Source organism: Neophocaena asiaeorientalis, unplaced genomic scaffold, assembly GCF_003031525.2.
Source record: "Neophocaena asiaeorientalis asiaeorientalis breed wild unplaced genomic scaffold, Neophocaena_asiaeorientalis_V1.1 scaffold258, whole genome shotgun sequence".
NCBI lineage: Eukaryota > Metazoa > Chordata > Mammalia > Artiodactyla > Phocoenidae > Neophocaena > Neophocaena asiaeorientalis.
In genome coordinates, this window is record NW_020172591.1 from 3,911,952 (window position 1) to 3,937,122 (window position 25,171).

Sequence of the window (25,171 nt, forward strand, 5' to 3'; positions counted from 1 at the left end):
GGCGCAGTGGTTGAGAGTCCGCCTGCTGATGCAGGGGACACGGGTTCGTGCCCTGGTCCGGGAAGATCCCACATGCCGCGGAGCGGCTGGGCCCGTGAGGCCTGGTCGCTGAGCCTGCGCATCCAGAGCCTATGCTCTGCAACGGGAGAAGCTACAACAGTGAGAGGCCCGCGTACCGCAAAAAAATAAAATAAAATTAAAAAAAAAAAAAAAAAAAAAAAAGTTGTTTGAAGACATGGTGGAGTTAATGAAGCAACTGCTCACATTATTTCTGCTGAGACATCCACTAACTGATTTATCTCATCTTGATTGTGGAAGCCTATGCCCTTATGCATTCTCAGAGACACATGACCTGCAGGAGAAGCACAGGATTTTCTAGCTCTTTTTGCAGAAGAATGAAGCCTCTGCTTGGAAACTTGTACCTCCTGAGGTTGCTGGTTCCTGGGGAGCTGGAATATGATAGGTGAGTGTGAAGCTGGAAGAGGGGCTGACTGGTATGATTTAGATTGTCTAGGCGGAAAGCTTCTTTTCAAGATCAATGCAGCTCGATTCTCCCCTCTTCCTACCCATACACACCACGACGAGATAAGAATAATAATCACTGAAGTTTTATCATCGAACATTACTCTAATAATCTTTAAATAAATGAGTGGATATCTAAAAAATATTTCCTAGCATAATGTATGATAAGTACCAATAAATATGTCATGTTTTGTAATTGAAAGAAGAAAATTGTAATGAAAATTCCATATCCCTCATTTACATAGTTTCTCAATTGGTAAATCACACTATTCTAATTATTGAGAAAATGTTTAAAATGTTTAAAACTACCAAACAATTTCACTAAGACATAATTACTGTTAATGTTTTTGAGTAGATAGCTACTTAGCTAATTATGTATATAGTACTATTACAAGAATTTTTCAGTTAAGTTGTATTATAAAAATTTTCCTATGACATTCATAATTTATTGAAAACATAATGCAATCACTAATAATATTCCATCATTGCTACCCTATAAGGCAGAGTTGATTTCTACTGTCATTTTTACACATGATACCATGATGAGGATCCAGCTACATGACAATTTTTTTGCTGTTATTGAAAATCTTTGATTATTTCCCTAATATAAGTTATAAGAAGTGGAAGCACTGGGTTAGAAGCTTAGAAAAATTCAAGAATTTTGCTACACATTGCCAAATTGCCCTCTAAAAAAGTTGCATATGTCTACACTTCCAACAATAGTGTATGAAAGCACTTTTTAAGCATTTGCCCATTTGACAGGTGAAAAATACCTACAGTTGACTTATTTTGTTGATTTCTTATAAGGCTAAGTGTCTTGTCTTATTTGTTACTCATTTTACTGGTTTATAAGTTGCTCCTGTCATTTGATCTTTTTTGTGTTCTTTCCCTATTCATAATGAATAACTTTTTTGAATATATAATATATATTAAACATTGTGTGTGTGTGTGTGTGGTTTCCACATAAAGTGTATTTTCCTTTATTCATACATAGTTTATTATTCTTCACATTTGGTATATCTCATCAGGCATGTGTGTTTATAAACAGTATTTCCTCTTTTGTTTCATGGTTAAACGAATCTTGCAACAAGCTTGGTCTCACGGAACAGAGAAACCCACTCCAATTTTTGCCCCAGACTAACTGTGCGACCTGTCCCTTAGCTTCATAGACAGTCTGATTTCAGATATATAAAGGGAGTCCAGGATCTATGTGATGCGTAAAGCTGTTTGGACATCGCCATCTCGCGTTTTCCATTAGTTTACTTGGTTTCATATAGATACTGCACTTATTTTCTCTTCTGAGATTCTTCATAGATCAATGGCAAAGACTTATGTAGGTCACAGGGCTTTGATTGAAAAAAAATTAACTTATTTAAAAACATCACAAGCCTTAAAACTTACACATCCTTTGGCCTAGTATCCCTGCTTCTGGAAATTTACACTGAGAAAACAAACTATGGAAAGAATTGTATGCACTGGGATATAGCTTTATGTACAAGATAAACAAGATATTAAATATTGTAATATTTGGAAACAACTTAAGTGCCCCATATTAAGTTATGCAAATGTCAATATGTGACATATATGACAATGGGATATTATTTATCCATTAGAATAATAATTATGAAAAATTTAATAGCATGGGGAAAGACATGTTTTATGCTGAAAGAAAGATGCAGAACACAAAATGTATCAAAATACTTTAAAAAATAAAAGAAAAAATATGTGCTAAAATGGACATTGTTCTCTCTGATTGATAATTTTTTTTCCTTTCCCTCAACTATTCTTCATTTTACAAATATTCTACAAAGAAGATGCATAAAACTTTTGTTTAAAAAAATGATTGCCAAGCCCAGGTTAAATTATGGAAGTGATTTGGCTCAGTGGGACTCAGACAAGATGGCTTCCAGTGGACAGCTGCTCATAACTGCACTTGAGGGAAACATTTCAAATCTGCTAATTCTGCTCCTTATTGACTATTTTCATTTTCATTATTATTTACTGATATAAAATAATGTCCACTTTTATATGGCTCTTACCAACTCAAAACATAGATTAGCTGCAAGTTTTGATACTCTTTATTTACTATGTGTGATGTAATACTAGTCTAGAAAATCTAACAAGGATGACAACCTTTGTAATCTCTCCCTTGATCATTTAGGGAGGTGGCCTGTTATATATATTGCATACTCCCAATAAAAGTGTAAATCCATAGAATCATTTAGGATCTAGCACTATGAATCAAATGATTTGAAATTGTTCATCCTCTCTGAACTACTAGTCCCATTCCTGGAATGTAACTCAAGGAAATAATCAGAAATGAGCAAAAAATCATTAACTCCAGAATTATTTACTATAAGATAAAACCGAAAAGCGAAATGGCTTTAATATCCAGCATAGATGACAATATTTATGTACATGATGCTATGAAATATATACTTACTGTCAAACATTATGCAGTCATTAAAAATGTTTATAAAGAGTTTGAGAAAATGTCTCTGGTAGAATATATAATAAAAAAGGAGGGAATACAAAATTATATATAGGTGTAATCTGCACTGTGTTTATGAAAAAAATATGCACAGATAACAGACTGAAAGGAAATATGCCAAAATATCAACAGTGGTTAACTCAGGGAGGTGGGATTGTAGAGGATTATTCCTTCCTTCTCTTTTTTATTTTTCTCCTCTCCATACTTCCTAAAATTTCCACTTATAAGCATATGTTAATTTTGTAAGAAGAAAAAAAAAACTTTGAAAACACATTACTATCATGAAATATTCATGTAACTGTTTCCTAAGTATTTAAAATACAAAATTTTCCTCAATATTCATTAGGTCTTTTTGCCTCTTTTTACATTCCAGTCAAAATTTTTTCAGGCAATCTTTGATGTACAGTATTTATTAATAATGTACCACCAAAACATCATTTTCTCTGTTAAACATTTTATGAATTCCTATTAAAAAAGAATACACAAAGTACAATAATCTTTTCATTTGGTCGGTGAGATGAGACTGGTGGTAATTTGGGGGATTAGCCAGTTTTTTCCTTCTTTCTCTACATGTATTATGCATCACCCAAGTAATTGCCTAGAAACAGGGAACAGCCTTTTCTAGGTTTACGGTTTAAACATTGTTTGAACTAAGTATTGGGGGTTTTGAGGTTTAAGTATTGTGTTTAATTTCATGTTAAAATGATATCAGGGTTTTCACTCAAATCCCATACGGATCACTTTTTTTTTGCATATTATATGGACCCAGTCATTCAGTGCTGGACTTAGGAGGCATCATACGCACACATTTTGCAGACATTAGCTGGGGGAAAGCCAAATGTTGGTGCTTGATGGTGCCCAGTTACCTTTAATTTATTCCCCTCCATATTGTGAAATTGACTGGGAATACCAGCCCAATTGAAACAAGAATCCACCAGCTGCCAGGACTGCTTTTTACTGTAGTCACTTTCCTACGGCACTGAGTAGATGACGGTGATAAGAAAGACTTGAACGTTTGCTGAACTATGTGAAGAAAGGAACCTCGTTGCTCTGAGCAGCCACCATCCCTGGTCCCAATGTCGCGTGAAAGCAACTCCAGTGATCTCATTTCCTGGCAGGACAGCCAGTGTGAGGAATGAGAAAGAAGGAAGGGCTGAGAAGACTCTTCTCATTTGCTTCATTTCCTCTCCTCTCTCCATTCTGAAAAAGCACTGAAACTATTTCCCGATGAATTTACAATGCTGATACTTATTTTGCTTTCTATGCAGTCCAAATCAGTGATAGACAATTTATAAAAATAGGCTAATAAATATTTTATGCTTATTTTCTAGAGTATAGTAAAAGTATAATTTAGCCTCTGTAACAAAATCTTCAGAAAAAAAAAAAATCCCCAACACCCTGGGATAATAGTTTTTACCTTAAGGATTGTTGTTAGAATTATATGTAGGAATATATATATATATATATATCTCATATGATATATATATATATATATAAAACTTAGAACAGTTCTGGCATGCATAATTGCTTATAAAATGTTGGTTGTTATTATTACTAGCCATACTTCAGTTTGGAATTCCCCCTCTCCCATCCTCAGTACATTTAGCGCACCGTTTAATTGGTAATCAGGCTCTAGCTTATCATACCTCACGTTTTATTATTTGATGGTGAAGTTATTTTGCTTTTCATGTGTTTATGTCTCACTTCCTTAAGTGGACTTTAAGCTCTGTAAGAAAGAAATCTATGTTCTATTACTACTACTATTATCTATTATCACTTTTGCAAAGAGTACCAAGTGCCGATTGGGTTGTTGAATGAATTAAGATAACAAGGCAAATGCTTTGACTGGTGCTTAGAATATAGTGCCCAATAATGGTTAATTAGTGTTATTATAATAGGTATATGTTTGCTGATTATTTGATAAGCACACGAAATGTACTCCTGAAAATTTATGTGTAAATTGAATTTTTTTGAATTTTAAACACACCAAGGGATGTACGTATTTTCCTTATAAAATGGTAATATGTTTTGTAAATAATCAGCCTCAACATATTATACCTGTATATATTTTTATATTGAAGTTTCTCATTCTGAAGCACTCTAGCTTACTTTTAAAAAATCAAATAAATGATAAATGTTGGAAACGAATCCCTGAAAAACATGGAAAAGCATATTGCTCCTCAACTATTACAATTTTAATGACATTTGTTTCTTGTAGTCTCCTTCTAAAATTCATTTCATTGTTTTAACTAACTATCTAGACAATCCTATATCATGAGCTTTTCGTGGACAAGCTAAACAAAGTAAAATTCTTTTAACAATAAAACATTTACAGTTTTGAAGATAAAAAGCTTCTGCTAAAGTCAGATTATTATTATTAATATTAGTAACAATTAAAGTCATGGAATTTTGTAGAGAAATTGATTTCCATTAGAGTGAGTGATTATGGTACATGGTGTGAATTGAACAGATTAAAAAATTAAAATGTAGTCAATCCAGTTACTGGAGTTATGTAGATGTGAATAGAACTTGAGTTTTTATTAATTCTATCAAAATATTTTGTAGTTTGGTATTGTTTGAAGATAACACTAGTTAGATGGCTAAATTATTCTCAATGTAATTTTTATTTTCAATGTTATTGCAGCAAAATAGGGCTTTTACTTAGCTTTGTTTTGAACTACTACTGTGTTTTAACATTTATTAAGGGTTAACTAGGTTCCAGAAATTTGCTTATTTTTAAACGTAGATTAACTTATTTAAACTTCATAAGAATCCTTTGGTAAGGTGTTATTATTCCCATTTTACAGGTTAAAAAATGAAGGTTTAGGGAAAGAGTAAATATAATACCGGAATGTTCAGAGAGAAAAATGTGGGAAAATAGATGAAAGTCATTGAAACATTAGCTAATTAGATATCTAACATGTTTCCTTGTCACTATCCAAAAGTTTACACCTCAGCTTCTCCAAAATCTCACATCCTAGTGCTATTAACACAGAAATCACTTCAAATATATTTATTGGGTAAATGAATGATCAGTTGGTATGCTCTCATAATGAAAATATAACCCTACTTTTTGCTTAGGTAAAGTCTTTTAGCAAGGGAATTAGAACATTTATCAAACATTTGTGTGACTTAGAGAGAGGACTAGTTGTATGACTTACAAGCTCTGTGATTATTTGCAAGTTACTTGATTTCCCTTGGCTTCAGTTTCCTTATTTGTAAAACATGGACGATAACATTTCACAGGGCTGTAATGCGAATAAATCATATAATGTGCATGATTGTGCTGGCACAATATCTGGCATAAAGGCGAGGCATTGAATAGCTTTATTAAATGGTTTGTCAAAATATAGACCATAAATAGTAATCTAAATAGGTCTATATGTATTATAGAAATTGAATCAATAATTAATAACCCTACAAAACAGAAAGCACCAAGCCCAGAGGGTTTCACTGGTGAATTCTATGAAACATTTAAGGAAAAAGTTATACTGATTCTCTACAATTTCTTCCAAAAGATAGAAGCAGAAGGAATACTTTTTAATTCATTCGTTGAGGCCAACATTACCCAAATACCAAAACCAGGCAAAGACATTACGAGGAATAAAAGATTATAGACGAATATCTCTCATGAACATAGATGTAAAAATCCACAACAAAATATTAGCAAATTGAATCAAAAAAAGTATAAAAAAATTATACACCATGTCCACTGACGGAGATTTATCCCAGATATATATGCAAGACTAGTTTAACATTTGATAATCAATTAACGTAATCCATTACATCAATAGGCTAAAAATAAAAAATCACATGATCATATCAATAAATGCAGACAAAAACATTTGACAATACCCAATAAATGATCCTGGAACAACTGGACATACACACACACACAAAGTGAATCTAGACACAGACCTACATTCTTCACAAAAAATTAAGTCAAAATGGATTTTAGAACTAAATGTAAAATGAGGATAACTTAGGAGAAAACCTAGATAACCTTGGGAATAGTGATGACTTTTTAAATACATCACCAAAGGCATGATCGATGAAGTAACTAACAGATAACCTATACTTTATTAAAATTAAAAACTTTCTTCCTTCAAAAGCCAATGTCGGGAGAAGGAGAAGTTGAGCTACAAAGTGAAAGAAAATATTTGCTAAAGATACATCTGATAAAGGGCAGTTATCCAAAACATACAAAGAACTCTTAAAACTCAGCAATAAGAAAAGAGGCAACCTGATTTAAAAAATGGACAAAGGACATGAACAGACACCTCACCAAAGAAGATATGCAAATGGAAAGTAAGCATAGGAAACATTGCTGGAGGAAATGCAAAATGGCACAGTTACTTTGGAAGACAGTTTAGTAGTTTCTTACAAAATTAAACATACTCTTGCCATATGATCTAGCAGTCATGCTCCTTGGTATGACCCAAATGAATTGAAAACTTATGTCCACAAAACGCTGTACACAGGTGTTTATAGCAGCTTTATTCATAATTGCCAAAACTTGGAAGCAACCAAAATGTCCTTCAGTAGATGAATGGATAAATAAACTGTGGTAATCCAGGCAATGGAATTATTATACAGCACTAAAAGAAATGAACTATCAAGTCATTAAAAAGACATGGAGGAAAGTTAAATGCATATTACTAAGTGAAAGAAGCCAATCTGAAAAGGCTGCATACTGTATGATTCCAACTATATAACATTCTGTAAAAGGCAAAACTAATTAAAAGATCAGTGATTGCCAGACCACAGAAGATTTTTAGGGCAGTGAAACTCTTCTGTATGATACTATAATGGTGGATACATGTTACTATATATTTGTTCAAATCCATAGAAAGTATAACACCAACAGTGAACCCTCATGTAAACTATGGACTTTGGGAAATAATGATGTGTCAATGTAGGTTCGTTTATTATAAAAAAATGTACCACTCTGGTGTGGGATGTTGATATTGGAGGAGGTTGTGTGCATGGGGGTGGGTGGGGGGTGGACAGCAGGTATATGGGAACTCTCAGTATTTTTCATCCAATTTTGCTGTGAACCTAAAACTTCTCTAAAAAAATAAAGTTTATCTATAAAAAATAAACTGTTGCATAAAGATTCTTACAATTATTTACAGTATTGTGGTTAATATTTCAGGTTTTTCAGTCAGGCTGTCAGGGTTTAAATTCTAATGATACTTTCCCTGTGACTCAATTTCCTCATCTCTGAAATGGGGATAATAAGAATATCTTCTCTTAAAGTTTTTGAGAGAAGTAAATGAGATTTAAATTGCCTAACCCAGTGAGTATCTCGCAGTAAGTTTCAGGTCAATAAATCTTAGCTATTCTTTCTTATACAAATTTAAAAGTGTGTTTATCTACAACTTCTTGCTGAATTATCCAAGGCTCCCTGCAAAGTGGGAATGGCTGTCCTCAAACTGCAGATGCGAAACTGCAGTTCAGAGGGACTCCATGGTACCCAAGGTCTCACAATTAGTAAGTTGCAGAGGCAAGACTCCAACAATGACTTTTGTCCTCAAAATGCTGTGCACATTGCCTCCTACTACCTTTTTCATCAACCTTCCAACCCTCATGTTATCCTGGTTTCTTCATTGCTTTTTGTCTGTATTTCTTCCCTTTGCAGATCTGTAGCACAACAAAGAAGCTGTGGATAAGGTAGTGAGCCCATGGAGGATTCTGGAGACATATTCCTATAACAGATACCACCCCATGGGGGAGGTGAGTATGGACACGTTGGTGGGAGCGTTGGTGGTGGTCACAACCTACTTTAGGATGGGCGGGCGAGGGATAGTTCACTGTTAATATCCATAGACTAGAGAGCCTCAGAATGGGAGGTTGAGGTTTGCCTGTGCACTGAGGTCAAGGGATTCCCAAACATCATCCCCTGACCATCACCATTAAAGATACAAATCCTAGTGATATGAAATAAAAAGGCAAAACAACAAAAAGAAAAAAGAAGAAAAGAACACCCCAACCAGTTTTGTTAGTGTAAACATGGATCAAAATTAAACGTTACTCTTGTTAATCAAGTCTTTAGCTAGTTTAAGCTGGGCAGGGCCAATGCGTATATGAATGTGGGACATGGGTGGTGAAACCTTCTGATTGAATCCTATTTAGCCAAAAGTGTGGTATTTTCAGTAGGATGTAGGGAGCACAGGCAACAGCTCTCAAATGGGGAAAACTTTTTTTTCAAGGAAATATTTGTATTGCTACTAAGATAAGTTTAGTGGTTTCTAAAACTGGATACAGTAAAAAGTATATAAGTATATATGTAGTGTGTGTGTATGTTGTGATGTTATGTAAAACTTCTTTTGAAGTATAAATTTCTAAAAATAGAATTACTGGGTTAAATGATATGGACATTAAAATTTTTGACATAAATGCACAAGTTGCCCTCCAACCAGGCTTTGCCATTTATTTCCTCAGTATTGGGGAATATATTAATATTTTCCAGAATTTTTTTCAAAAAGTACAAGAAAGAATTTACATTTTCAGGACTTCCCTGGCGGTCTAGCGGTTAAGACTTCTCCTTCAAATGCAGGGTGTCTGGGTCTGATCCCTGGGCAGGGAGCTAAGATCCCACATGCCTCTGGGCCAAAAAATGAAAAAAAACATAAAACAGAAGCAATATTGTAGCAAAATTCAATACTTAAGAAAAAAAAGAATTTACATTTTCTTTTGTAACAATCACCCCAAAGTACTGAAGTTTCTTAGATTTTTTTTTTTTAAAACAAGATCCAGTAAGACCCACGAGAAGTATATGTGCTGGTATCAGAGATGAGTCACACCTGGCTTGGCCACTTGCTCTGGGACCTTGACCAAGACAGTGAATCTCTTTGTTCCTCAGTTTCCTTATACATGAAAAAGGAATAGCAGTACCTATCCTGCAGCTTTGTTTGAGAGCAAATGAAATAAACTACACTTCTACTGATTAAGCAATAAATAAATGATAGCTGCTGCTGTGATACGCTGCTCTTTGTATGTCGCCCAAGACTCAAGTCACCTGCATCTGATCCAGTCCCATCACAGAAGAATACACAATACCTATGTGATGAGTTGTTAGTCTCTTCCCCCACTTAAGTATTATTACTGTTATAATAATGTATTTTATCTGTAGATATTCCATGCTAAGATGAATGTCAATTGAGACACAGAAATTTTCAAATAGAATAGTTGTCATGCCAAATTAATTATTATTATTTACCATAACTCTTGTCATTCAGGTATTTCCAGTATACAGAAATTGAGAGTGGGAGGTATCATGTCACATGCCAATGACATCTTAATATGTCTTATGTTTGTGAATTCCTTATTTCATTCTCCCTTAAAGAACCCCAAGTTATTAACTTGGTCTTGATTGAGAAATTTCACTGTCATGTTCTGTGAAGGGCATACACATGTTCTTCTCTAATTTTGGATCCATGGACATTAGCAAAAGATATTTTGGGGATTCATAAAGACTAAACAAGATCCCACAAAATAAGCTGGACCTGAAATTTCTGGCATGATTGAGTGCCACTGCAAAGTCAGGAAGTCTCATGGCCATTTGAAGGCTGTGTGATTGTACAATGTTTCAGAAGTGTTATACTGGATTGTTGAAATTGATAATTCTCAATCATTTATTTGTAAAGTTCAACAGGGTGTCCTAAGCTTGGGTGGCAGAGTAGATCTTTAAAGAATATGGGAGGAGGGGAGGTCATAATTCATCAGTTTAGTCTTCTAGTTTGTGTGCTAATAAAGAGTGAAGAGTTCAGAGTTCAGTATCTTGATGAAAGAAGCAATTCTCTTAATTTAGAGGCAAGCAGAGGATCTTCTTATTGATAACCTCAGTCCTCCCTGGCTGTTTCAGATCTATCAGTGGATGAGTGAGATAAGGGAGAAGTACACGGAAGTGGTAACATAGCATTTCCTAGGAGTGACCTATGAGAGCCGGCCCATGTATTATTTGAAGGTGAGTGAGAAGGCTGAGAATTAGAGTCCCACTCAAGGATATTTATTTACTATCCAGGGGCTCTAGTCAGAAGTATAGACAAGGTTAAAAGAGGCAAGACAGAGAGACTTGGCTTTTCCAAAGTCTTGATTTTAAGATTCAAAACTTGGTGGGGAGGGATAAATTGGGAGATTGGGATTGACATATACACACTACTATATATAAAATAGATAGCTAATAAGGACCTACTGTATAGCACAGGGAACTCTACTCAGTGCTCTGTAATGACCTATATGGGAAAAGAATCTAAAAAAGAGTCCAAATACATATATCCATATGTATTTATATAACAGATTCACTTTGCTGTGCACCTGAAGCTAACACAACATTGTAAATCAATTATACTCCAATAAACATTTTTTTTAAATTAAATACTTGTAAATGCTTACATCTTAATCATGAAGGTGGAATCATGTTCTGGGGTAAAGAGAATTTGGAATGGTTGGGTGAGACCACAGGGGAAGGACTTAAAAATAAAGTCCCAGAAGTAAGAACTTATCCCCTTAGTTTTCTTCACGCTTGGCCTCCCTCGTCCCCGCTAAGACTGAGGAACTTAGAATCGTGGAGGGTGGCTGGAAAGGACCTTAGTCGTTCTGGCTGAGAGGTTTCCAGCTTGTGCTCTGTGACGACCTGGGTGCCTCCGGTGCTCCCACAGCGGAAGGGGGACGGGGTGGGGGGCTGCGTAAGGGAGAAATCCCCAGTTCACTTCTCATATGTATTTTGAGTTTTTACAAAATTGTCTTTTTGAAACACATTTTTTTCCCCCATAAAAATGTTTGAACATCATGGACAACCTTTATTTTTGGCTCCTTCATTTTATTAGGAAACAAAGACCCAGAGAAGTGAAGTGACTTGTACGAGGTCACACAGCCAGACTGACGCATAGCCAGAGGGATAACCCAATCTCCAGGCTCTCAGCCCTTTTAACATGTGATACGATGAAAAGTGTTTGAGACTGAATAACCACTTTTCCACAGGGCCAGGCCTCCTTGGCTCTCAGTTTTAGAACAGTGATTTTTCAATCCTGGCTGCTCAATACTGACGCCTGGGCACCATCCACAGAGATTCTGAGCTAATTGCTCCAGGATGGGGCCCAGACACCTTTTGAAAGCTCCCTAGGTGATCCTACTGTGTAGGCAGGGTTGACAACAACTGCACCTAACCAGTGGTTTTCAAAGGGTGGTCCCTCGACCAGCAGCATCAACATCTCCTGGGAACTTGTTAGAAATGCACATTCTTGGGGGGTCTAACTACAGATCTACTGAATCAGCAACTCTGTGGGTGGGCCCAGCAATCTGTGTTTTAACAAGCCCTCCTCCAGGTCATTCTGAGGCACACTCATGTCACAGAAAAACAGTGCATTTCTAACAAGTTCCCAGGTGGTGCTGATATCGCTGGTCCAGGACTACTCTTCAAGAACCACTGCCAAAGTAGTTTGGCATTAAGAACTAGCATTACTTTATTCACTGTAGACACGTTAATTTACAAAGCACATCCCCAAATTCAAGAATTACTAACAACTACAAAAAAAATCTCGGTGGCTCTGAAGTAGAATTTACCCAGGAGCCGAGTGGGTAATTGGTTGATATGTTAAGTGTGGGCCACCTACCAGCCTGATTTTTCCATAGGCCGTCCAACTCTGGGCTGAGTCAGCCAAAAAGACCTCTAAACATCCTTTGCCTAGGACGTATTTTAAAGAATAGAATTGACACATAACGAGGAGATGGTCATCCACATAGACTCATAAATAAAAAGGGTGATTACAAGAGACAATTAAGGTAAAGGGTAGATTAGGAACTATGCCAGGAGTTTTGAAAATGGGTGAGGCTAGATAGAATTGACACATAACGAGGAGGCAATAAAGATAAACGTATGGTCATCTACATAGGCTCATAAATAAAAAGGGTGATTACAAGAGACAATTAAGGTAAAGGGTAGATTAGGAATTATGCCAGGAGTTTTGAAAATGGGTGAGGCTAAAAGGGAAAACTTCCTTGAATATGATGAATCCAGCCCACATTTATTTCAATTCGTAAGTTTCTCACAGATATAGAGGGAGAGCCTTCATCAGCCCAGCTCCCAAGAGCTTCCAATAAATAGCATGAGTCCAGGCCATTTACAAACCAAAACAAGATGTGACTGTGACAAACATGGGCGTGTTCACAGCTTCTTCTCCACCAAAGAGAATCCGTAATTGCCAGGTTAATTCCTACCTATCCCACCTCTGAAAGAGGAGGGAATCTTTCTTTCTTGAGTGAGTACAAGAACAACAAAAGTGTGACTGTGACAAACATGGGCGTGTTCACAGCTTCTCCACCAAAGAGAATCCGTAATTGCCAGGTTAATTCCTACCTATCCCACCTCTGAAAGAGGAGGGAATCTTTCTTTCTTGAGTGAGTACAAGAACAACAAATGGGGAGAAGAGAAAGAAGATTGGGTCAGCTGGGACTGCAGGAGTCTCTAAGGAAAGAGGAATGTAATGAATGTAATAAGTATCGCAGGAGATTATGCATTTGGATCCTTTCACAGTTTCAGGAAGCGTAAATGTAGACTGGGGTTCAGTTTTACTACCTCTGAGTCATGCACATTACCACTTGTGCACTTCACCACTCTGAGTCAGCCCTATGTGGTAAGGTTTTATAAGGTTTATGGAGATTTAGCCTCTCAGTTTGTGGTTTATGCGTTTATTTAAAGTTAGGGAATAATTTAGGATATGGGGAAGACCAGGCTTTGCATGGGGTACACGGAGGCGTCAGCTTGTGGTCCTAAGAACAATAGCCAAGGTAACCGCAGGAGGCGGTTGGCAGCAGGGCCAACAGAAGGGTCATATTGGTGGGTGTCTCTGCCAGCATCCTTGCCTCATCCGTGAAACCACAGAGTGGAAGGAGACAGGTACCTCTAGGGGAATAAAACAACCTGATAACTTTGCTCGGTGGCCTCAATCACAAGCCATTGTTTGATAATGAAATATGAATGTCTCCTCCAGATCAGCCAACCATCCAATAACCCGAAGAAGATTATCTGGATGGACCGTGGAATTCATTCCAGGGAATGGATTGCCCCTGCTTTTTGCCAGTGGTCTGTGAAAGAATAAGTGTCTTTCACTCTCTCATAATGGTTAACCACCCCACAAAACACCTGTCATGTCTCGGCTTTGGAAAGAAGGTTTCTTTCACATTTTGGCAAGGCAGCTCTCCACTGAGCTGCTCCTTCACCCCAAGGGAAATGGAATTCATAAGTAGCTTCACTGAAAACTGAGTTAATTGTTCTGTTCTCTTTCTAACGCACCCAAAATTATCTTTATTAGAAGGTAAACAAATCTAAATGGAGAAGAAAATACATCTTGGAAGTCAGAGATGAGTTTGAATCCTGGAGCTCTTTCTAATAGTCTTGTGCAAAATTTCTATCACTAGGACCCCTAGTTTTTTACCTGCAAAGGGTGTATGAAATGACTACTTCAACGTAATCATGAAGAACACACTATTGTGTGGATTAAGAGATTAACACATGGAAACTACCTGGCACCGTGAATTCTTGCGTATTACCTATATCCCTCCTTTGAGGGAATAAGAAAACTTTAAAATTAATATAAGATACTTTTTGTGTCAGTCTTTTCAGAAACCCAAACATAATTCAACCCACAAATTATAGTTCTCAAAGTGTGGTTCCTAGACCCATAGCATCAGCATAACTGGGAACTTGGAAGAAATGCAAATTCTGGGTTTCCACATCACCACCTCATACCTACTGCATTGGGGCTGGGGGTGGAGATGGAGGGTGGGCAGGCTGTAATTTAAAAAGTCCTCCAGCAAGAAAAGCCACCGCAATGAGAAGCCCACGCCCCACAAGGAAGAGTAGCCCCCTCTTGCCGCAACTAGAGAAACCTCAGCGCAGCAACGAAGACCCAACACAGCCAAAAAGTAAAAAAAAAAAAAAAAAAAAAAAGTCCTCCAGGTGATTCTGATGCATGGTGACGTTTCAGAAAGACCACCATAACGAACGGGACAGTTGAGGCAGGATTGGATGGCAAAGGTTGGATGTTCAGTCACCACTTATGATTAAGTTGAAATTGTTAGAAAATTAAGAGAGAAAAGACCTCTTCCCAGGATCATTCCAAATGTTTCTCTATTAAATATCCAGATTCTACAGAACTATAAAGACAACTCAAGGATAAGAAGTCTCCTTAAAAACCTGGACTTCTATGTGCTTCTGGCTCTTAACATAGATGGTTACATCTATACTTGGACAGCGGTGAGTACATCGAGTTTGGTCCTGGGATGGGTTCATGAACTAGATCTTGTCTCGGGTTCATTTTTCTGACCTCAGTCACTGCAGTGACTGCAGCTATAAAAATGTTTTGTAGGGCTTCCCTAGTGTGGCGCAGTGGTTGAGAGTCCGCCTGCCGATGCAGGGGACACGTGTTTGTGCCCGGGTCCGGGAGCCGCGGAGCGCCTGGGCCCGTGAGCCATGGCCGCTGAGCCTGCGCGTCCGGAGCCTGTGCTCCGCAACGGGAGAGGCCACAGCAGTGAGAGGCCCGCGTACCGCAAAAAAAAAAAAAAAAAAAAAAAAAAAAAAAAGTGTTGTAGTCGTGTAAAGGAAGAAACCTCATTTGGGATAAAAATCAACATTTTTAAGTCAATAACCTAAGTCAAGTTTAGGACTGAGGAGGCTGAAGGCCTTTTTTGCAGTCCAGAGCATGTTGTTTGTCTGGTTGTTTTTGACATATTCCCAGTTTTTCAGTCAGACTCAATGTTTCTCCAACACCACCTCCTTAAAATTTGTGGATTGCCTGCCACATGACTAGGATTATGCTGGTATAAAATTCCTATACTACCCTGTAGCCTTATATCAGTTCTAGAAGCATGAAGGGCACAAATGATCTATAAATACTAACCCAACCTTCATTTTTCATGGTGGTCATGCATACGGAGGGGTTGAGGAGGGGAAACATCTCATAAAGATTTTTATTTAGTGACAACTTCCTCTTTAAAAATGTTTCTAGGGGCTTCCCTGGTGGCGCAGTGGTTGAGAGTCCGCCTGCCGATGCAGGGGACGCGGGTTCGTGCCCCGGTCAGGGAAGATCCCACGTGCCGCGGAGCGGCTGGGCCCGTGAGCCATGGCCGCTGAGCCTGAGCGTCCGGATCCTGTGCCCCGCAACGGGAGAGGCCACAACGGTGAGAGGCCCGCGTACTGCAAAAAAAAAGGTTCTAAATCATACCGCTCCATAATTAAGAGCCTTTGTTTCCAGAGACTATGAATTCCTCCCCCTCCCCCACCCTGGCTCCCCCAGCCCTTCGTGGGACCCCTTTCTCTGTAACAGACTTTCTGGCCCGGTATGTGAATCAAGCCCTTCCCTCCCACCTTGTCTGGCGAAACAGGTCTTTATCCCTGTCTCTACTCATCAGTCTTCTGCTTCCAGAAATGTGCAGAGACCATCTCTGATGCGCCTGGAACAGCCTTTTCCCATCCGCCAAGCTATTTCCCTTTCGTCCTTTATCACTTGGACCTAAAATAATGACTCTCTGAAGCTTTTCCTGATTAAGCAGATCACATCCACCAGGCACTGTTAATCTGCTCGTGAAGGAAAGGCCAAACTACCGCTCCAATTGGATGGTTTACACGTATATACACTTTGGGTTGTACAGATGTTCCTGTTATTGGGGGTTGCTAGCCCATCTGGGGGACTAAAACTTATATGCACAAGCTTCAGAATGTTGAGGCAGTTTTTCCAGACAATCCTAAGGAACCATTTTTCATGTTCGAGGACCACCCATCATCACTAACACTGTGATTCATGAGACCTTAGAATGGCAACTTCCCTATGTTCCTCTGTTACAGGATCGGCTTTGGAGGAAATCTCGTTCATCCCGTAATAATGGCATGTGTTTTGGGACAGATCTCAATAGAAATTTCGATGCATCCTGGTGTAGTTAAGTACATGCTTCGTAGATGAATCGATGAATAATGACACACACAAAAAATGGAGAAGAGAAGCCAGAAAAGAGGTGAATTACTAGAATTAGTACTATTTATATATATATCTTTTGAAATAAACATCTAATTCTGTACAGCTTTCTGGACTTCCTGGTCAGTGTTACTCCCTCTAAAGAGGTGATATTATCTATACAGTAAGAACAGCAACACTGAAATGCAGGACTCTTTTCAAGTGAGACTGGCTAAACAAGGGCAAAGAAGACCTAGACCAGTGTGAATATTTTTGAAATCCATCACTTGGTTTTAAAATATACGAATTGTTATAAAGAAAAATCAGAGAAGTATCCTTGCAAATTATTTTACAGCAGGAGGGCAGAAGTAAACAAGGCAAACATTTACTTCTCCTTAAGGCAGTTTCATGTTTCTGAATCTCAACAAGTCCAATGGATTGGAAGCAAATAGAGGTAGGGATGGTTAAGAGCAGTCTGGTTAAAAACCAGATGGGAAAGGTTAACATTCAGACTTGGCGGCTCTGTGGTCTTGAAAAAAATTGCTTCATCTCTAGGCTTTAGTTTTCTCTTATTTTTAAAACGTGGCTCAGAGTAATACCATCTTATCAGTAGGTTGTTGTGGAGATTCAATGAGATGCCACACAGGAGGGGCTTAGCACAGTGCCCTGCATGTAAAAGGTGCTCTGTTGATGGTCCTTATTATTACTGGTGAGAAAGACAGACTAATTTTTGTGTTTTTTTTGTCCTTGCGAAATAGCTCTAATGAGACTCAAGCCAGTAAGACAGCAAGAGATATACTTAGGGCAACAAGACTATAACAGAGTCTGACCCTGGAACCCAAGAACAGGTTCCCAAGCATTTGTTTCAAGGACCACCAAAGGTTTAAGTGAAAGATTACTGAAAATGCCATTCCATTTTGCATCTTCCTTCCCGGGCCACATAAGCAGGGGTCTGTTTCTAAATCTGCACGTCAGTCCTCCTGCCTTCCTGAGTTCCTCCTTGAATGACTTATTTTAGCAGGACAAAATTAGACAAGCAAAGGCAAGCCTTAATTCCACCCACAGATGTCCTGAGCAAGGCTGACTCCTTGACCTTGGTCAGTGCTAAACGGAGATCGTGATGCCTTCCTTGGGGTTTCCTGTATATTTCAGGTATCGGTGCATCTCACAACTGCCAAGATTTAACATTCTGTGGGACAGGACCCATGTCTGAACCGGAGACTAAAGTTGTTTCCAGCTTTATCGAGAGCAGGAAGGAGAACATTGCCTGCTTCCTGACCATGCGCTCTTACGGGCAGCTCATCCTCATGCCTTATGGCTACACCAAAAATAAATCAAGTAACCATGAAGAACCGGTAAGACCATTGAGCCAGAGCCTTGAGAAGCCTCAGCACGACCCTGCCTTCCTTTCCTGATTCCCATTTCTAGGGTTTTGGCTCCAGCCTCGCTTTTGTTCCCTTTGCTTTTCCTTATTTCCTTTCTCCTGCTTTTCACACCTTGCCAGACGCCTGCTGGGAAGGCTTCAGGTTAAATGCTGCTTTACCTGCATTAATTAACTACCTATTTCAAAAAGTGTCAAGTTGGGAGACATCTTCGGTATTCGTGTATAATATAAATGAGATGATTATGTTAATAATCTGCAGAAATGCGCTTTCATTTCTGTAAATTCTCTTGAAGCTCCGTTCAGCAATTATAGCTTTTGAACCGTGCTTTAAAGAACTTCCCAGCTGTTAGTGGAATATGGCATATCTAAAATAACACGGCTAAATAATATCTGCTCTCTTCTCTGCTAAACACAATGCTTTATTTTCTTCTAAACTATGCCTCTAGTATTTGCCTAGGAATATTTGTAAGGGGAAGTGCCAGTGAAATTCAAGCTGGGGCAGGGAAAGTCTGCTTTGTCTTATCCAGGGTCCTTCTCTGATGCTGTGTTTACCCAAGTCCTGGTGGGCAGAATTGTTGAAAAGGACTGGGCTCTTTGCCTTTTTGTGAACCTGAGAACAATAGAACTAAGTCAAAGAAAGGGTCAATTTAGAATTGTTGTAGTTATTTGTTATCTTTTCTTAAAAGTTATTTTTTCAGTTTTTAATTGTGGTAAAATATACATAATATAAAATGTACTGTCTTAACCATTTTTAAGTGGACAGTACAGTAGTGTCAAGTATATTCATGTTATTGTGCAGCCAAAACTTTCATCTTGCATCATTGAAATGTCTCTACCCATTAAACAAAAAATCCACATCCCCCTTGTCCCTGGCAACCACCATTCTACTTGCTGTCTCTATGAGTCTCACTATTCTAGTTACCTCATGTAAGTGGAATCATACAGTATCTATCTTTTTGTGACGGGCTTATTTCACTTAGCATAAAGTCTTCAAGCTTCACACCTGTTGTACCATGTGTCAGAATTTCCTTTTTTTTTTTTTTAAGGCTGACTAATATTCCATTGTTATGTATATACCACATTTTCTTTATCCATTCATCCATCAATGGTCATCTGAATTGTTTCCACCTTTTGCCTACTGCAAATAATACAGCTATGAACATAGGTGTACAAGTATCACCTTGAGATCCCACTTTCAACTCTTTGGGGTATATACTCAGCAGTAGAATCACTGAATCATATGGTAATTCTATTTTCAACTTTTTGAGGAACCATCGTACTATATTCTACAGCAAGTACACCATTTTCTGTTCTTTCCAATAGTGAATTAGAGTTCCAGTTTCTCCACATTCTCACGAACACTTGTTATTTTCTGCATATCTTAAAAAAATTGTTTTTTAAAACAAGCTCCTCATTTTCAATAAATGCTGGGCTGGATAGGGGCTAATCTTGCTCTGTTCTTAAGATCACAGAAGGCTGGTGGCCCATTGGCTCTGTCATTCCTCTTATCTCTCTCCCACTGGAACATCACCCATAAAACACAGGTCTGGGCACTAAAAGAAAAGCCACTATAGATCTTTGCTGATGGCAGCCCTTCCCCCCAGCAGTCAAAAATATCTGTCAGTACCCCAATATCTTTCCTGCAATTGTTTTTGGACATTTGTACTACATGATCATTTTGCAAGAGGTAGAGATAACATTTACCTATAACTTTAAAAATTACAAAGAGATTTTATGGCCATTACTTCATCTGATCCTCATGACAATATAGTAAGCTCATTTTGGAGATGTAGAAATTAAGACCTTGAGTTAATTATATTTCTAAAGTCCCTGTAGACAGTAAATGTTGGAGTCTGGGCTTGGAACTCGTGTCTTTGGACTCCAGAGGCCACATTCTTCTGACCACAGAACACTGCCTCTCTCCGCTCAGGAAGAGTTTGCAACTTCTGGAAGCTGTCATCGACTTAGATGCCCAGTCCACTGTGTCCTATATCCTCCTCATTTCTGTGCCAGAAGTTCTATTTCTTCAGTAAAGAAATGTACAGAAACAGAAATTTTAGTCAAGAAGCCCAGAACCCTCCTTACTTCCCAATTCCTGTGATATTTGCCATAAATGTTTACTTTCTGCTTAAAGGATTCTGTGACAAATACAAATGAACCACCTAAGTCAGGCCATTATAGATATTTGATGGGACAGGCCTTCTACCAGCAGAAAAAAAGAGGTCTATATACTCCAGTATTTTTCTAGAGAATTTCATTTCCTTTTTAGGTTCAGGAAAGCAGTTACTACATCTCCATTTCTGCAAGGTTTGTATTCAAATGTCACAGGGTCTTGGGCTGCTGATTGGCTGTCTCATTAGAGCCCTCTGGCCACAGAGGGGGCACTGGCATTGCCGTTACCAGAAGGTGGAATTCGAAGATGGGAATTACTGGCCATCCTCAATACTCTATGTAGAGACTGGAAAATTGAATTGAGAAAGATTGCTTCAATTCTGTATCTCTTACCGCCTTAGGTGTTGAAGAGTTAGCATAACATTCATCACTAAGACTTTTCCATAAAAAGACTGAAAATGTTGCCACCATGTATCAAACTCATAAAAGCTAGTTAGCAGTGTTTTTAGGTTCTTAGTGATAAGCTTTGATAGAGTACACAAAGATAGAATCACACCAACTGTTCAAGGAGTTTTCCATTTCTGGTATATTTACAACCACCAGAGACTAGTAATTAATCTCTATGTATTTACAAAACCAAAAATTTGTAGAAATCTTCATAAATATTATACTGTATGATAGACAACTTGGCAATCACTAAGTAGGGGAAACAGAACTATATATACCCTCATTCTAAACTGCTCTGGAAATTAGAATAGCTATAAGAAATCTAATGTTTCAAATGCTGATATTCTTTGCATTGGAACCCTTTCCATATCAGCCCCTGTATCCCATTCCAAGCTCCATCCTCCCACACCCATGCCAGGGCCTTAATCAATCTTTCTGAGTGCTTGCCTGTGAATATATGTCTACAGGAAATTCTCTGGGCCCAGTGAAGAAGTTATTAAGCAGGCATGAGGTCTTTAACAATGTAAATTATGCACTACTAGCAAGGGGTTTTTATTATTTTGACTAAGAAGGACAGCAGAGCAATTGGCTCTCTATGGCCTTGCAATATAGTGTCAAAAGGAAAGAGAAGAATAATCAGGAGCTTGACCCTTTGAGACAGAAGGCAGAGTCTAGGGGAATCTTCATTTCATCTTCTCAGAAAGGACCAAACCCATAAGCTAAGGATCACAACTGTGTGCTTATCATATATGTTATATTTCTTACTCCTATCTACTTGCCCATGGTAATTGCTTGTGGAATCATTAAAAAAAAAAAATCAAAAGTTCTTTTGTCCATAAAGAAGAGGAAACTGGGAGACTCTTTCCCTCCCCACAGCCAAGATTTGAGGAAAGGGAGCAATATAGGATAAAATAAGTGAAGGTTGGCAGTGGGAAGAAGAATCATGATCTGGGGTGAGCTGCAGGAAAGAAAAAAGAATGCAAGAAACCATTTGAATAGAAAATGTAGCCTGGAGCTGTTCCATGTAACCCAAATTACACTTAAGACCAGTTAACATGGAGTTTCACTCAAAGAAACACAGAAACACATGGAAATTAAAAATAATTAAAAGCAGTTCATATCTCTACCAGAGACTCTCAAAGAACTTCAAAAAGGATGTAGTTGCTATTTCTTAGCAACTCTTTCTCTAGGCTTCATGCTCTTAATTTCACTCACACATGGCAGCTACCCTGAATCCTTTCTCTCCACTCTTCATTCTTATTTCCTTACTGGAATTTCTCTCTCTAGAAATCCCCTTTCTGACTCTCCTTTCCTTCTTATAATTTCCCCTTCTTTCTACAAACAGCTCTTGTACCTCTTCCCAGTGTAAATGATTAAAACCAGCTTTATTCCTTGTACTTCTTTAGCCCTTCCTGCCCATCATCTCAGTTCTGGACAACACAAGCCCAGCAACTAGGGCAGACACAGAATCTCTTTACAGGAAGAGAAGGAGAAGGTAAAACTCTTAGTAGTGAGTGGAGAGGAGTCAAAAAGCTTGCAAATATGTTTAATGTTGAATCTTAGCACACACACAGAAAGTGCAAAGTCCTACTGCTGCACAGGACCCCATAACCACTTATTACCTCTCCTAGTCTTCCTTTTGAATTTCACTGTGCCTATCCCCACTCTAACCAGACACCACCTTGTCACACCTTGGGATTCAGTCAGACAATACAGGACCAGGAAAAGAGAGACAGAATCTAAAACTAGATCTGTCACTGGTCAGGGGAAGAAGTCAAGGGAGCTGATGTACCTCTAAGTGTAGTCAGGCTGCCCTCAAGGGTAAAGCAATTGTGGATCCAGGCAGGGAGTGGCCAAGGGGATTTTGGTGGTGTTTGTATAGACCCCAAGGGGAAGTAGTGGGATACACCATTGGGTGGGTAGAATATAGCATTAGGGAATCTAGGGTAGGGAATACTTAGACTATCAAAAGGGTATGCAAGGAGATTTATCAGACAGTCAATAAATATAGCCAATATACTTGGACCTCAGTTAGTGACTCTGATCTCAGGAAAGGGTCTGAAGAGAGCAAGACTGAGACCTTAGAAATCATCTAGTTCTGAAGGATTTCCAATTCAGTAAGGTGACATGGGGGTAGGTAGAAGGAATTGTGTCATTTTCTGCTCTGAAAATCTATGAGCCTATGAGAGATAAGTATTAAATACCTTTAAGGAAAAACAAGAGAGAAGTAATAAGGGAAGCATGAACAAAGGGCTATGGGAGAAAAAAGTGGGGAGAGAGAATCCACTTAGGGTGCTCAAGAAATGCCTATGGAGAACTTAGCATTTGAGAGGGTTCTTTGAGTTTGCATAGAATTTCAACAGAGAAGAGGTAAGGCATCCCAAGTAGAGGAAATATCCTGAGAAAAGGCGGAGAGGCTGAGGAACATGGGGTATGTCTGAGCAATTGTGGGAGAACTTGAGTTTGACTGTAATCTAGGGTGAGATCTAGAGAATATGGTGTTGGAAATGTGGGTTAGATCCCTATCATAGAGGATCTCAAATAGTAGACTGAGAAGTTTATACAAATGCAGTGGGTAACTGAGAGTTATTGAAGGTTTTCAGCAGGGTCATTATCATTGTCCTGCTCTACAAAGGTTCACCTGGAAGTCAGGGAGATCAATCGGGATTAAGGATTGGCAAGAGGAAGGAAAACTTATTAGAAGATGACAGCAGTCCATTTCAGAGTTAATAAGACTGAAATAGGGTGATGGCATTAGAAATGCAACTTGGTAACTGTTTGAGAGAAGAGTCAAAGATGATTGTAGGAATTTACATGTTGGGGGCACATGATAGGTCAGAACTATGAAAATCAAAACAGCCTTATTAGTGGGGGAGATGATAAAATTGGATATGAGTATGTTGAGTCTAAAGTATCAGAACACTACCCAGGTATAGATGTTCAATGGGAAGTTAGAAAGATGGTCTGGAACTCTGAGGATGGATTTGGACAAAATAGCAAATGCTCTGAATTGTTGGATTTATTTTTAACACCAGATATCTGTCTCTGCATTTCCCACCTACAGATCCAAGTTGGACAGAAGGCAGCAAATGCATTGAAAGCAAAGCATGGAACCAATTATAGAGTTGGATCTAGTGCAGATATTTTATATAAGTATCTTTTTTTCACCTCTTCAATAGTATCTAAAGCACAAAAGAATTCAGTGGACTTTGGAGACTGGAGTGGACAGGATAGAAGAGTTCCTCGGATCAACAGGAAGTTGTACAAATCAAAATGACCAGGGATAAAAGGGAGTCTGTACAAATCCAGAATTGTGCTCTCTAGGGATAAGGTGTGAGCTAAAAGCAAAAATTAATACACTGGCTCAGACCAGTACTCCCTCTGGCTTCAGTTAAAAAGAACTGGCAGGGAGAAGGCACAGGAGTTAACAGGAAAGACATTTTCCAGTGACCCTTGGTCGGTTGATTCAGTTCCCAGAGGACCATCAGGCAAAGCAGGTGGGGCCTGGAGTTTAAAAAAAAAAAAAAAAAAAGGATTTAGTTGAAAGGAGAGTGCATTGCTTTCCCCATCCCCAAGCACCCCCTGCTCCACCCACTGAAGGACAACCGAGATGATATTTTCCTAATATCATCATTTTAGTGATATTGGTCATTTTGTTTATGTTCCTTTACAGGTCAGTTGAATCTTATTTTCCAATATCAGATTGTCTTGTCTTTGATTCAGCTGAGAAACTTTAACCAAACCTCTGCTATGTGCCAGGCATGATGCCAGGCATTGTGGGGATAGATGTGCCAGGCATAATGCCAGGTATAGTGGGGATGGTGAGTGGAGACAGAAGCGGAAAATGTCAAGGAGAGAGAGAAGGCAGCTATTCATAGATCCTAATATGAAAGAGTTGATTTATTTTGCTGGGTTGAACTTTAGTCCCTAAAATGGCTGTAGAAATCTGTCCTTTCACAGAATAACTTCTAACTCTTCCTCCATGTTTTCATTTGTAGATGGCACTTCAGGGTTTTCATGAGACTGGGCTTGGGACATTGGGATCCCCTTCTCATATGCATTTGAGCTGAGGGACATATGGGTACATATGGGTTTGCCCTGCCAGAAACTCAGATTCAGGCCACCTGCGAGGAAACCGTGGAGGCTGTGCTTTCAGTCCTGGATAATGTGTATGAGAAATACTGGTATTCAAACAGTGCTGGAAAGGTGACATCTACTGCTGTGGTGCTGAGCTTGCTGATGTCCTTCATGTTTCTTCTGTAG

At 38.5% G+C, this 25,171-nt stretch overlaps 1 protein-coding gene across 1 annotated transcript; it reads left to right on the plus strand.

The window, feature by feature from the left end:
- The first annotated feature begins 395 nt into the window (after positions 1-395).
- On the plus strand, positions 396-25,171 carry CPO (carboxypeptidase O). Its single transcript, XM_024738288.1, is given in 11 exon segments — positions 396-463; positions 1,837-1,855; positions 8,663-8,749; positions 10,881-10,982; positions 14,008-14,115; positions 15,162-15,272; positions 16,860-16,950; positions 18,118-18,320; positions 23,973-24,063; positions 24,913-24,983; positions 24,986-25,171. Coding segments are annotated over 11 exon segments (1,137 nt in total).